The sequence below is a fragment of the Mesocricetus auratus genome, unplaced genomic scaffold, assembly GCF_017639785.1.
Source record: "Mesocricetus auratus isolate SY011 unplaced genomic scaffold, BCM_Maur_2.0 Super-Scaffold_100691, whole genome shotgun sequence".
Lineage (NCBI taxonomy): Eukaryota > Metazoa > Chordata > Mammalia > Rodentia > Cricetidae > Mesocricetus > Mesocricetus auratus.
Genome location: NW_024429267.1, coordinates 42535927 through 42549541, shown reverse-complemented (window position 1 = coordinate 42549541; position 13615 = coordinate 42535927). Strand labels below are relative to the sequence as shown.

General features: G+C 41.7%; 1 protein-coding gene across 3 annotated transcripts in view; it reads left to right on the top strand.

Moving 5' to 3' along the window:
- The window catches only part of Acp3 (acid phosphatase 3), a 55208-nt gene that overhangs the window by 10985 nt on the left and 30608 nt on the right, over positions 1–13615 (top strand). For all 3 annotated transcript variants that reach the window (XR_005874773.1, XM_005074833.4, XM_021229944.2), the window contains exons 2-7: positions 1590–1685; positions 3725–3811; positions 4215–4367; positions 8109–8207; positions 10494–10586; positions 12518–12650. Coding sequence is in view for 2 of the 3 variants with exons in the window: in XM_005074833.4 (XP_005074890.1) it covers positions 1590–1685; positions 3725–3811; positions 4215–4367; positions 8109–8207; positions 10494–10586; positions 12518–12650 (661 nt within the window). In the remaining variant the exon portion in view is untranslated. The remainder of the gene's footprint in view (positions 1–1589; positions 1686–3724; positions 3812–4214; positions 4368–8108; positions 8208–10493; positions 10587–12517; positions 12651–13615) is intronic.

Sequence of the window (13615 nt, the reverse complement as noted above, 5' to 3'; positions counted from 1 at the left end):
GCATTGTGCTCTGGTAGGAAGGATTGGTTGTTCACTGCTCCAGTAGAATGTTCATTATGGGATTTTTCTTTGGCTAAGTCAGTGGTAAGGCATTGGTTCTTTGCAATTGTATAACAAGGAAATACTATGGGCATCTAGTGAGCAAGATGCCAAGGGCCTGCTAAACAGTACACAAAGCAGCTTCCTATAGTAGAGAATTACCTACCTCTGGGAATGTACAGTGCTAAGTTGAAAAATCAATGTGAGGCTAGTAATCTGTGAAAGCCATGTCACAATTCTCGTTCCTCAGATCTGGGAAGGTTTGCTGCATGGTGACTGGGATCCAAGCAGTCTAAGAATGTGCCGGGCTATGGAAACAGTCATTAATGGCTAACATTGGTGGTTCCCACTCATGACCAAGTCACTCCTACAAACTGGCACCAGCAGCTGTTCTTCCTGCTGGAAAGGGAAACTTCGTGTTTCTAGTTCCTTACCTACTCCCCAGGGCCTTTTACTACTCTCTGCCCTATTCCCCTCTGTGTTCTATAGGCTGTCTTGTTGGGCTTTTAATTTCCCACTAGTTTAGGGAAGCAAAGACCCACTTTGTTCAGTCACCAGAGTCATAGCATGGGCCCTGGTAGCCTTCCTTGCTATTCTGGAATTCCTTCCTTAAAGTAACTCAAATTTGAGGGTGTTCCTTCCTCAGTGTCTACTGAGCTGTTTGGTAGGTGTTCAGAAACACAGCATCCTTGCGTACTTACAGTGGGGGTCTCTCATCAGGTAATCCAAGTGGCCAACGAAGGTGATCTCAGATTAAATGAAGTGTTATGCAACCATCCTGTGTGTTATTAAATACTTTTTGCATCCTTGTAAGACTTCATCTTGTCCTTCTTGATTGCTTTTCGTTCCTTATGTTTTGACTATAAAATAGCATTGAGTTTGCCTTGACAAGCTACTATTTTAGAATCAGAGTGTCAAGGTTTCAGAAGTCCCATGTCTTTCTTCAAAAACAAATGTGCTGTCAGAATAGCATGGTGTGCTTACAGATCTAAAAGTGTGTTATTAAAGTGCTGAGATCTGGCTTTCTGAATCTCCCCATCTGTAATTCATGTGCCCCCAATGTCCTAAAACTAACTAATCACTGAACCAAAGTATCCACAAATGAGCATGTCATTTCAAAAACAGTTTTTATTATATGTGAAATTTTAAGAGCATTGTTGCTGTCACAGTAATTAAGAAAAGAATATACAGTCTGTCTGCACCAAGAGATCTTGTATGCATATGTATCTGTCTATTATATCGGACACATGACTATATATATCCTTTGCTTTCCAGTAGCCAATCATCTTGATTGTTGTGATTACCCCAAAACTCACCAGAGTTTTTTTGGACAGAATTTTAGAAGAATAATACCTTTGGTTATAAGCGCAACTAACAAAACCAAGATCATTGGGGAGGGGACACTTGGTCATTAGAATTTTCTAAAGCTCTCAGGTGATTCCAGTGGACTGACAAGGTGGCAGCCATGGTTGAAGAAACTCTATTATGACAGGTAGAGGCAAAACACTCAAGTGAACTTTATAATGTTGTTGTCCCACATCTTTTCTTAGGTGTTTCGGCATGGAGACCGAAGTCCCATCGATACCTTTCCTAACGACCCCATTAAGGAATCCTCATGGCCACAAGGATTTGGCCAACTTACCCAGGTTAGTTTGTTCTATTTTCTTTTTGTTTTGTTTTTTATATTTTTGAGACAGAGTTTTATATAATACAGGCTGGCCTTGAACTCCCTAAATAGCCAAGAAAGACCTTGAAGTCCTTCCTCCACCTCCCAAGTGCAGGGATTTCAGGTATAGACCACAGCTTTGGCTAATTTTTTAGTAAAGGAGAAATATGTACAGAATTTTTCATTTTGATACATTTATCCTGCTGACTGTATTTAAGTGTGAGAAGTTTCCATAGAGATTGTCTAGAGATGTGTTAAAAATAGCAACAGTGTCTAATTTAATTGGCATAGGGCAATTAGGAGGTTTGGATGCTCTTCAACTGATTGCCCAGTTTCAGTCTTCATCCAAAGCTGAGAATCACAGCACTAATCAACCATCAGCTTTTGTAGAAATTATAACTCAGAAAAGCTATGGGAAGCCAGTATCTGCTGCTTCAGGTCAGAGCCCTTCCACCATGGCCTAACCACCTTTCTATCTAACGAGAGAATGTCACAACAGTTCATATATTGTTTTCTTAGTATGGGGCTCCTGTTTCCTTGCTCTGGTTTTCTAGTGAGGCCAAAAGGTTTTTGAGGACTATGAGGTCCGGACTCAAACCTAGAAATCTCTTAAGTCACAATCAGATTCCAAAAACCAGCTGTAGGTTAGAAGACAGTTGGACCCAAAGAACCCACTTCTTCAGTTAGTCAGGCCATGGTATGTTGTTCCTTTGCAACAGTCATCCTCATATTTGTTGAGAGGTGATGACAGAGATGCTTCCAAGTGATAAGCGAATGAGGCAGTGTGTGCAAGCCGTGGCTCCAGCACAGCATCCTTTCTGACTTGTGGATCTCTGGTGAGGCTCTGGATTAATGACAATTCTCAGTGCAGTGCTCCTCTAAGTCTGGCACACTGGTCCCCCAGCCTGAATCATTTGGATCCCAGGGCCACATACACAGAGATAGAATCTTAGGGGAAGATGCTGGTGAATCTGAGTTTCAACAGGTGCCCCTGGGTACTTGTATTTTAATGCACACCAGTGCTCCAGCAGCACTGAGCTAAGGCTAATCTCAATGACCCACCGGACTCTCTGAGAGAGACAGTTAAAAACAGATTCCTGGGGCTGGAGAGTTGGCTCAGCGGTTAAGAGTATTTGTTATTCTAGGAGATGATTCAGATTCATTTCCAGGTACCCACATGGTAGTTCAACAACCATCTGTAACTCCAGGGGATCTGATGTCCTCTTGTGACTTCTGTGGGGACCAGGCACACATATGTTTCATAGACACACATATAGGCAAAACACTCATACATATAAATTAATAAAATAAGTAAATCTTTTTTAAAAAGACTTCTGAGCCCTTCTTCCAAAGTTAGTCACTTTGTAGACCAGGCTGGCCTTGAACTCGAAGAAATCCACCTGCTTCTGTGTCCCCAGTGCTGGGATTAAAGGCGTGCGCCACCACCACCCACTACTCCCTGTTTCTTGCTCAATATGTCCAGAATTTGGTTTCTAACATGTTCCCAAATGATTCCACACCTGCTGGTCCACAGACCACACTGTAAGTAACAAGCTCTATTTTTTTATGAGCCAGACATAGACTGTGAATAAAACAAATCAGTCTGCTATTGTAAGGCTTAAAGGGACCTTCAGATTCAGCAAGATCAACTTCATCAGACAGTTGCATTTCATTCATAAAAAAATCCCTAGTAAGTGGTCAACCAATCACTTTGAGTGTTCTGCCCACAGGAATCTCACTACCACACCTAAGACAAGCCATTTATCTAGGTAAACCGCCAACTATCAACTACACATATTCTATGCACAAGCCTCTACATTGTGTGCTAACAAAGATGAAGGCGTATTCTCAGGGCCTCCTGACTAAGGCAACTGTTCTCTCTTGTCTTAGTTTAAAAAGGAGGTTTTATTGTGGAGCTGTGATGCATATCTTGTTCTTGTTACACACAATGAAGAAAGACATGTTTCTATGATAATGTATACTTTCCCTAACCTTCATTTTTATTTTCTTTCCCCATAGTGGGGCATGGGACAGCACTATGAACTTGGAAGTTATATAAAGAGAAGATATGGAAGATTCTTGAATGATTCCTATAAACATGATCAGGCAAGTTGGGGAATCAGAACTTTGAAAAAATCAAAATAATTCTTCATATTCATGAAGAACTTATACCTTTGCTATTTTCTGAAGAACTTGTACACAGCAGAAATCTTGTTTACAGATGTATTGCTGTTTATGGAATTATTTTGCCCTAAAAATTTATGAATTTTTAGTTCAACTTTGGCTTAGTGTCACTTGTCAATTACATTATTGGTCTACTGCTTGCTTTGTCCACTGTATGTTTTGGTATTATCCACCCCTTAACAGATATGATTGTGATGTTCCCACTGTGCCTGTTGATATCTTATGCTTCTCTTCAGCTCTTTCCCTGGCATCCTGTCAGCTCCACAGAAAGAAAACATTGAGTTTTTTTCTAATTTTCCATCTGCTTTGATTTATCTTTCTCTAGGTTTATATTAGAAGCACAGATGTTGACCGGACTTTAATGAGTGCTATGACAAATCTTGCAGCCCTGTTTCCCCCAGAAGGCACCAGCATCTGGAATCCCACCCTGCCCTGGCAGCCCATCCCAGTGCACACAGTGTCTCTCTCTGAAGATCGGGTCAGTATCCTGAGTAATCCAGGAGAAGGAAGTTAGGCTGCTAGGGACTTACAGATTCAGTATGCTGGATACACAGGACATGAAAATGCCCAGACAACCAAGGTTAGGAGCTGAGTTTTTTGCTTTGCTGCCATTTCAACTTTTGGTAATTTCTCTTCCTTCATCTACAAACACACAATACACACACACACACACACACACACACACACACACACACAGAGAGTCTCCTCTCTCTTCCTCTCTCTTCCACTCTCTCTCTCTTTCTCTATTTCTTTCTTCCTCGTGTTCTGCCTTCAATCCCCATGATTTTAGTGCCCAACATAGATTTCTCATCTCCCCTAAATATCCAGATCTCCCTGCCCACCAAACACCTCTCTCTTATTAAAAATGTACATTCTGAGACAAGTGAAATAAAGCACTCAGAGAGGTAAAATAATGAATGAACTTCACTCGATGCCGCATTGCTAGGAAACAGCAGTCAGTCCTGGGCCTCCCCCATTCAAAACATCTTCTTCTCTGTGAGATAGTGGTTCTCAGACTCTGCTTCCATGAGAACCAACTTGAGAGTATTCAGGATGCCCAATGACTAGGGACACTCCTCAAGTCAGTCTCCAAGAGTAGACTCTGTAATCAGTATCTTTTTATTATTTTTATTTCATTATATGTGTATGAAATTTTACATGCATGTATGTCTGTGCACCATGTGTGTGCCAGGTGTCCTTGGAAGCCAGAAGAGGGAGTTGGATCTGGAACTGGGATTGCAGATGGTTACAAACTGTCATGTGGGTGCTTGGAATCGAACTTTGGTCTTATAGAAGAGCAGCAAGTGGTCTTAACTGCTGCTGCACTATCTCTTCAGCCCCAACGTCAATATTAAAAAAATAATCTTCCTAAATGATTTTATGGGCAGCCGAGTTTGAGATGCAGGACCATGTGCCAACTTGCCTAAATGGAACTACTTGAGAGAAATTCAATTTAACCCATACACAGTGGGGTTGACCAAGAAATCTAACCCTTTCAAAGGAACTGGCATTTAGAAAATATGAATAAATAATAAATGAATAAATAAATAAATACAGCCAATGTAGACTGTAAGGGACTATGAAGGAAAAGGTTTGGAACAGAGACTTATTCCTTGATTTCCCTGAGCTGTATTGTAAGCTTGACCATTTGTGTTTTTATAAAGTGAGAAATCCAGACTGGGTCATTGATTTAAATGCAGAGGTTCATTCAGCTCACACTTTGAAGACTTGAGGCCCGAAGCATGACACCAACATCTGTTCATAATCTGGAGTAGGCCCTCTTGCTGGGCCATGACCTGCCAGGGGATGTGAGATGGTGATGCAGAGCAGCGTCTCTAAGAAAGTTTGCTTTTATACCAAATCCCCTCCCACCCATAGAGACCCACTAATCTGTTCATGAAGGCAGAGCGTTTGTGACCCAATCATTGTCCATCATCTTGTATTGTGTCACATGGTTGATACATGCAAGTTTCTTTCATCAACTAGATCTTAATGTAAGGGATGAAGCTTGGTCTTATACTCATCGCTCAGCATGGCTCTGAGAGTAAACTAGTGTTTTCAACAATTTTGTTAGACTTCTTAATTGGTAAGCATTTTGCTAGCCTTAATGAAAAAGTAGCTGGAACCTATGGGTAGATAATTTTTCTGTTTCTCTCTCCATCTCCCTCACTCTTTGTTCCTTTTTCCATCTTCCAATAGCACCAGTATCTTTATTATGCAATTTGATTACCATCATCTGGATTTCAATTGACTAGTTCCTTTGTTCCACACTAGCTATGTCTGACATTACATTTCAGGCTTCATCTCTGCAGAGAAGGGTATGCTGAACATAATTTACTTTTCTTTTTGGAAAAAGTATTGTTCTTGTTGAAAAGTATTGGTAATATAATGCTTCCATCCTGATCTGTGAAGGTAAGGATATAAATACATCATTCTAGCTTTTCAGAAAATATCAGAAAAATGGTTATAGTAGATTAACCTTGAGTGGGGTTGACAGGGGAGAACTGTTTCTACAAAGCATATATGAAAAATGCATGCAGACATTAAGTCAAGCTGCATATCCTGAAGGAGTTCAGAGAAGAGACTACCCAGGGCAGGGACTCAGGTTCTCACAGCGAGTAAAACTGTGAGCTAGACTGATGAGGTAAGGGAGGAGACGAAAGCGTGCATTCCTCAATATTGCATTCAGGTGATAAGTGTTGGATGTTGGAGTCTCGGAGCATAATTGTTGATGTCATTCAGGGATGCAGAAATGAAGGTCTGCGACTACGTGGTCATAAGAAGGAAGGAAGCAAAGATAAAACCAGGTGACATACAGCATCAGAAAGGGCAGACTGGAAACAATTCATAAAGCTTTCTGAGTAGTGACTAACACGCCACCCTTGTTCTAGTTATTGACAATGCTTCAGTGAGCATGACAATAGAAGAGCCAGTTCACTTGAGATTACTATCTCGTAGACAATAAAGAACACCAATAAAATGCTTTAATATTGTGATAAGTTCCTTAGAAGAAGGAAATAATTTACTGTAGTGCCTGGGGTAGAATGGCTTAGAAACCCTAAGGTGGGCCACTCACACAAGGTCCCCAGTGTATCTGGACAGGAGAATGTGAGTACAAACAGCACTGGGGGAGTAGGGTAAAGCACTTATTTACTACATAGATTCTTACAAGTCATGGCAAGTTTGGATCTGATTCCAGGTGAAACGAGACGTCTGTGGAAGTTAAGACCCACAAAAATGACTTGATCTTTGGGGTACCATGGTGTAGCCGCTTCGAGGAGAATGGACTGAGAAGTCAGAGGGATGGACAGCAACTGACCAGATAGGAGGCATAGGTAGTTCCTGAAACACAGACTATGCTGGTCCAGACTGGGAGATGACAGCAAAGATGAAGGAAGGGGTCTGTATTCGAGCTAGGTTGAAAACAGAGCACTTCTAGTGACTGCCTACAACGCAGGTTTATAACCTTTATCGTGGACAGAAGTAAAGACATTAGTAAAAGGAAATGATAGAAGATGAACTTGGCCTCAGCTTTACACACACTAAACTTCAGAGCATCAGTGATCAAAGAGCAGCCTTCAAATAGTGCTGTCAAGAGCTGCAACACCAGCCCGGTTGAAAAAGAGTCCCAAACAAACTTATGAGTCAGCAGCCTGGGCATTACAGTTAAAGCTAAGAGTGATTGTGAAACTCACACAAATTTTACGATGATTATTTTGTCCTCCTAGTAGGTTTTTAATTGCATTTTCCATACATTTAATATACACCCTTATTTTTGACAGTCTGCAGGTTTGCCAGAATGAAGCCAATGAATAGTTGATCCCTTTAATATTCTATCCCAAGCCCCTAATTTATCTCATCTAACTCCTGGGGGAGAGAGGGTGCACACAGACGTGCACTTAGTTCCAGAATTAAAGGTGTTGGGGAGAAAGCAAGATAACAGTCATCCACACAGAAAATGAGCACTGTGGAACATTTACCAGTAGCAAGCTCATGAAAGGAAAATAAATAAATAAATTACAGTTCCTGCATCTGGGTACATGCCCTATTGTTTTAAGGCCTGAGGACCATTTGCCTCATTGCCTCTAATTTTAGAATTTCTATTCAGCTCAAATAACCCTGGGGAATTTAAAGGCTGCTTTAGACTTAATGAAGCTTAAAATGTTGGCCAATGATTGTCTCACTAATCGAAGTCTTATTTTTTTTCTTTCATTTGCAGTTGCTGTACCTGCCTTTCAGAGACTGTCCTCGTTTTAAAGAACTCCAGAGTGAAACTTTGCAATCTGAGGAATTCCAGAGGAGGCTCCAACCATATAAAGTTAGTAATGTCATCTTCTGAATACTGGGGTGTGAAGGTCAAGACAAAGGATGAAACTCAGCCTTCTTGACAGAATTGTGGGACGAATGTGTTTGTCAGTGGCTCGTTTTAGCAATGGGCTAGGGTATTTAACTAGGGAAGTCATCCTACCCAGTTTCTTTCCCTGTGTGGTGGCCACCAGCTAGTAGTTTATTTTTTATTAAACTGAGGATGTATCCAATCCCTAGACATGGGGGTAACATATCTATAATCCCAGCATTCAAGAGGCAGAGACAGGAAGAGAACTACCTGAGATACACAGAGATTTCTAGGTAATCCTGGGCTACACATAGCAACCCCATCTCAAAACTAAACAAAACAAAGTGTATTCATTTTCCCTGACTTAATGAGTAATTTTTAAAAATCAATTAATTTCTTAATGTTTTGAAAGATTTTTCAATGTAATCATCTCCCTCCTTGAATCAATGACTGTGATTAACTGTACTCAAAGATTTACTAGAATTAAACTATCTTTACATTTCTCAAATCACGTCCTTTTCCTTTTACGTGAAATTGAATTATCTGCTAGTGTTTTGTGCTTTGAATCGATTTTACAAGTGACATTGAACCTACTTTATTTTCTAAGCTGTCTTTGCTAACATTGGTGTTACAACTAGTGCATGAACATTTTGAGTTTTCCCTCTCTCTTTAATGTTCCTGAGCAGTTAAAATAGCATTAGATTAATTTACCCTTGAAGAGCTTGATAGAGTTCTGCTGGTGAGAGGTTGCAGTCTACCATGGCCTAGCAGCTCTCTCTTAGCTCAGCAAAATGGAAGGCTCCCTCCTCCCAGTGGAAGGCACCCTGTTCTCTACCTGGCAGACTGTCTCTAGGTCTGGGTACCTGACCTATTTCTCCTTTGACCCTTGACACAGTTCTCTACAGAAGCTTTCCCCCTGCCATATGGTAATTAGGCATTATGCTAGGAGCTCTATGATAGGTTCATGCTTCCACAGATGATAACTAAGACTTGGACTAGGAGCCTTATGATAGGAGCTGCTGTTTAATGCAAATTAAGTGATGATCCAGTCACTGTCCCCAGCCATCATGTCTCCCCTCACTCTGGAATAAAGTTGAACTGACTCACTGAAGCTGTCTCCCAGAGAGCTATCTTTGCCATATTCACAAGCCACATACAAAGCTTTCTGTTACTGCTTCTACTCCTTTGTCCTCATGTACTGGTGGCCAACTGACCATGAAGAAAAGGGGGACCCCGTGGAGTTCCTCAGAGAAATCGTGCATTCTGGGGTTTTTATATTTGAGCCAGGAGAAACAGGAGTCATCTTCCATGTATAGGGAGTAGGTAGTAGGTGTGTGTGTGTGTGTGTGTGTGTGTGTGTGTGTGTGTTTGTGTGAGCGTGTGTGTTCCTCTAAGCCTATGTGCACACAGCTGTATGTAGAGCCCAGAGTCACCTTCAAGTATCAGTCCTCAAAACCATCCAGTTGGTTTTTTTGAGACGGGGTCTCTCACTGGGCGCTGGGGCCTGCCCTTTGCTTAGACTGGCTGGCTAGAAGTTCCCAATGACCCTCAGTCTACATCACCTTAATGAAGATGGCATTTCTGTTCCACCTAGTCCCACAGCCTTCACTTTAATTCTGTGATTATAAGCTCATACCACCAACCATGACTTTTTACAAGCTGTCTTCCCAGCCGCAGGAATAGGATGCTCATTAACACTTATTTCTGTTCATTTTATGGAAATCTGTTGAAGTTAATTTATCCAAGTCTTCCAGAAGACTTTCTTGAAATGGCTGCCAACCTCACAGTCCAATAGCTGAACACGTATCTTGTTACGGCAGCATAGAACCTTCTAGTGAAATGCTTGCACAAATGGATATTGCATTTGTACACATACAACACACACACACACACACACACACACACACACCCCTACTCCTTTTATATCCCACTATCATTTTTATAACCAGAGACTCCTGTGTGTTTTGCTCGTCCTTTCTCTTCCTGCCTCAGGACATTTGTCTGCATGTGTTATACTTCTCCAATTTCTAAAGAGTGTCCCAGGCAGAGTGCTTCCCTCAGCCCCTAGTACAAACCAGGAACGTGTGGCAGTAAGCTAGCATGTAGCTGCAATTTTAATGCACTATGAGAAAGGAGCTCACATCAAATTTTTCAGTCACCATTATCATTGCTAATATCACTGGCTGCATCTTGCTGCAACAGATGTCAATAGCTATGGATGATGAAAAGCCCCCACGTGTAAATGTCTTCCTTCTCTTTGTGTTCCAGAGCTTCATAGAAACCTTGCCATCACTGTCAGGATTCCCTGGCCAGGATCTTTTTGGAATTTGGAGTAAGGTTTATGACCCTTTATATTGTGAGGTAAAAGAACTTATCAAAAATTCATTTGCAATCTAATTTTGTGATTTGCCGTGTATATTGAGTCAGATACGTTCATTCATCTTCTTTCTCTTTTTAAAAATGTGCTGCTTATATGGCCTTTGATATTGGAACATAACTCAGAATGTCCTTATGCAAGCTTGAAAATCTGTACTCCTCTTTTCTCCTTATTATTTATGTTTCTACCCTTTAGAAAATTGCAAACAAAATTGCTTTTCTTCAAAACATTGCCACTCATTTATTCTGCAGTCACATTGGAATGCCAGCTTCCTGTCACTGGTTTTAATGAAAGAAAGCAATGTTGTTATATATAAAAAGAGAAGAAAATTGCCAGGTTTCTGGATATTAAAATAAGTCAGACAACTGTAAGCCAGGCTGTCAGCCATGGCTTCTGAGGAAAGAATTCCCCTGCGTGGTGTGATGGAAATCATCTTTGTAGCCAGATAATGCTTTTCGTTCACTGGGCTCCATCTTCTGGCCAAAGGGAGTAGTTTTTACTCCTGTATCTAAGAGCAATATTCTGACCTCTGCGTGCCTCATGTACACGTCTGACATGGAGGTCATGAGTGTGAGGGGCAAGTGTTGCCTTCCTAGTTCTGTCTCAAAGAGATAACACAGTTTACCCATCTCCAGGTCACCTGGCCATGCTGTCTCCCATATTTTCTCTTTATCTTCAGCATTTGTTTAAGGCCTCTCATCTTAGTCCTGGTGGCAGTTCCTTCTTCCTCCTCCTTCTTTCTCTTGTTCCCTCTTCTTTCTCCTCCTCCTCCTCCTCCTTTTCTTCTCTACACTTTTGCCTTTTGCTTGTTATGGAGATGAAGGCCAGGACACAGTCATACGATCCCCAAACCTTATCACTGAGTCTCACCCCAGAAACTTCATATGGTTTGCCCTGAGCTGTTCTTTACTAATGCTGTTACCTGGTGTCGTTGTCACATCCCTTGCGTCCTCCTCCTGCATCCCTTTACTTCACTCTGCTCTTCTGATAGCCTCCTCTTCTTCCTCTCCTCCCCGTCTTCTTCCCCCTGCCTTCTCTCACCTCTGAAACTAGGGGGGAATCCTAATAAACTCTTCCTAATAGGTGATAAACATCTGTACAAGGTCTGTATCTTCTCTACTTGCAGCTTCGTCATACATTTAGCAACCGTTTACCAGTACTAACTGTGCATGAGGTACAGATGTTCCCCCAGACAGTGAGCAAGAAGTTCACTGTCAACCTGTGAAGACTCCAGGAATACATGGATTTTTATACCTAGCTTCATCAGAAAGTCCTGATTTTCAGAAGCATCACCTAACCCCACCTAGCTCCTTTTGCCCTTGTCCTAGCAACAGACCACAGGGGAATGCCACTTACTGCCTTGCTCCCCTGACTCCCACTCGGCCAGCTTTCTTATATAAGCCAAGACCACCTGCTGGTGTGGTTCTGCACACAGTGGGCTGACCCCTCTGGTATCAATTACCAATTAAGAAAATGTCCCACAGACCTGCCTAAGGCCAACCCGATGGGGGCGATTTCTCAATGGAGAGTCCCTCTTCCCAGGTGACTCTAGTTTGTGTCTAGCTGACAAAAACTAACTAGTACCGTCTCCCTTCAAAACAATATCCTTAAACCTTTCAAAAAGGAGTGAGGTACACCCTTGCCCTGTGGCATCATTTCCTGTAAAATCTAAATTATACATTGACCCAGAGTTAAGCTTAAAGGTATGGGCTTGTAGGGAAAAACAAATTATTTTATTTAGATCTTCTATCTGGAAACCATGGCTAGTTCTCATAAATTCTTGGAGAGAAAAGGCAGGATCAGCAAGGCTGCTTGGTCCTAGTTGTTCTTACAGAATGAAGAGGAAACGGAAATCAGCAAAGGAAGCCATAAATCACAACTGTGCATACATTTCCCTCCTTCTCCTTTTCTGCAGAGTATTCACAATTTCACCTTGCCCTCCTGGGCCACCAAGGACGCCATGACTAAGTTAAGAGAGTTATCGGAATTATCTCTGCTATCACTTTATGGAATTCACAAGCAAAAAGAGAAATCCAGACTCCAGGGTGGTGAGTATTTTTTTATATATAATGAGGGAAAATGTTGGCTTTGTGCTTGGACAGTCTGGATCTGAGTTCCAGTCCTGTTACCACCCACTGAGTGACTTACAGGGGTCACTTTGTCATCTTGCAGTTTCTGTTCTGCAAAGTGGCTGTAAGAAGAAGAACACTGTGCCAGAGACAGTGAATACTAAAATGAACATACACTTAGGAGGCTTAGAATCAACAGGAACTGTCCATAAACAATGCATTGCCATAAGAGACTGAGGTTGCCCACTTTGGTTATACATTTTTACTTCTGGAAATGAGAATTTGGGACTAGAGCCAAATGGTCCTTTTCATTTCCTCCAGATGTAATGATTAAGGATTTATATGTGGGTTCCAGGAGTATAGGTTGTGTCTGGTAGCTGCTGGGATGCACTACAAGTGTGAAGTTTGGCAAACGTTTGATATGTCTTCCCAATATTTGACAAATACTGCAATTGGCAAGTTTACATGACTTCTTCACTGGTACTGAAAGATACCAAGATATTTATCAGTGACCCACTTCACAGTTAGAATTGGCACTTTGTAGTCTTTGACACCCTCCCATCATGAAGGCAAAGCCAGAAAGCACCCCACTTTAATTAGGATAGGGAAATAGAAGAAAGAAACCAGGATGGGATAGATACTGGGGCCTGCAAGGAGATCAATGTGAGCAGGGCAAAACGTGACATAGGAAGAGTCAGGTTCAGACGTGGCTAATATAGTCATTAACATTGAGGGGAAACAAGAGAGGGCCCAACTATGCTTACAGTTGACACAGTGAAGGAAGTTTGTCCATCTGACATGCTCTAAATGTCTGAGGAAGTAATATAATTATATCAGGATTTTAGCCACTAGCAGATGCTCCCACTTGATCAAGACAAGTCACTTAGAGAATGCACAGAGGCAGAGAGCTCTGGGAACCAGACCAGACTGGGAGGAACTGGACC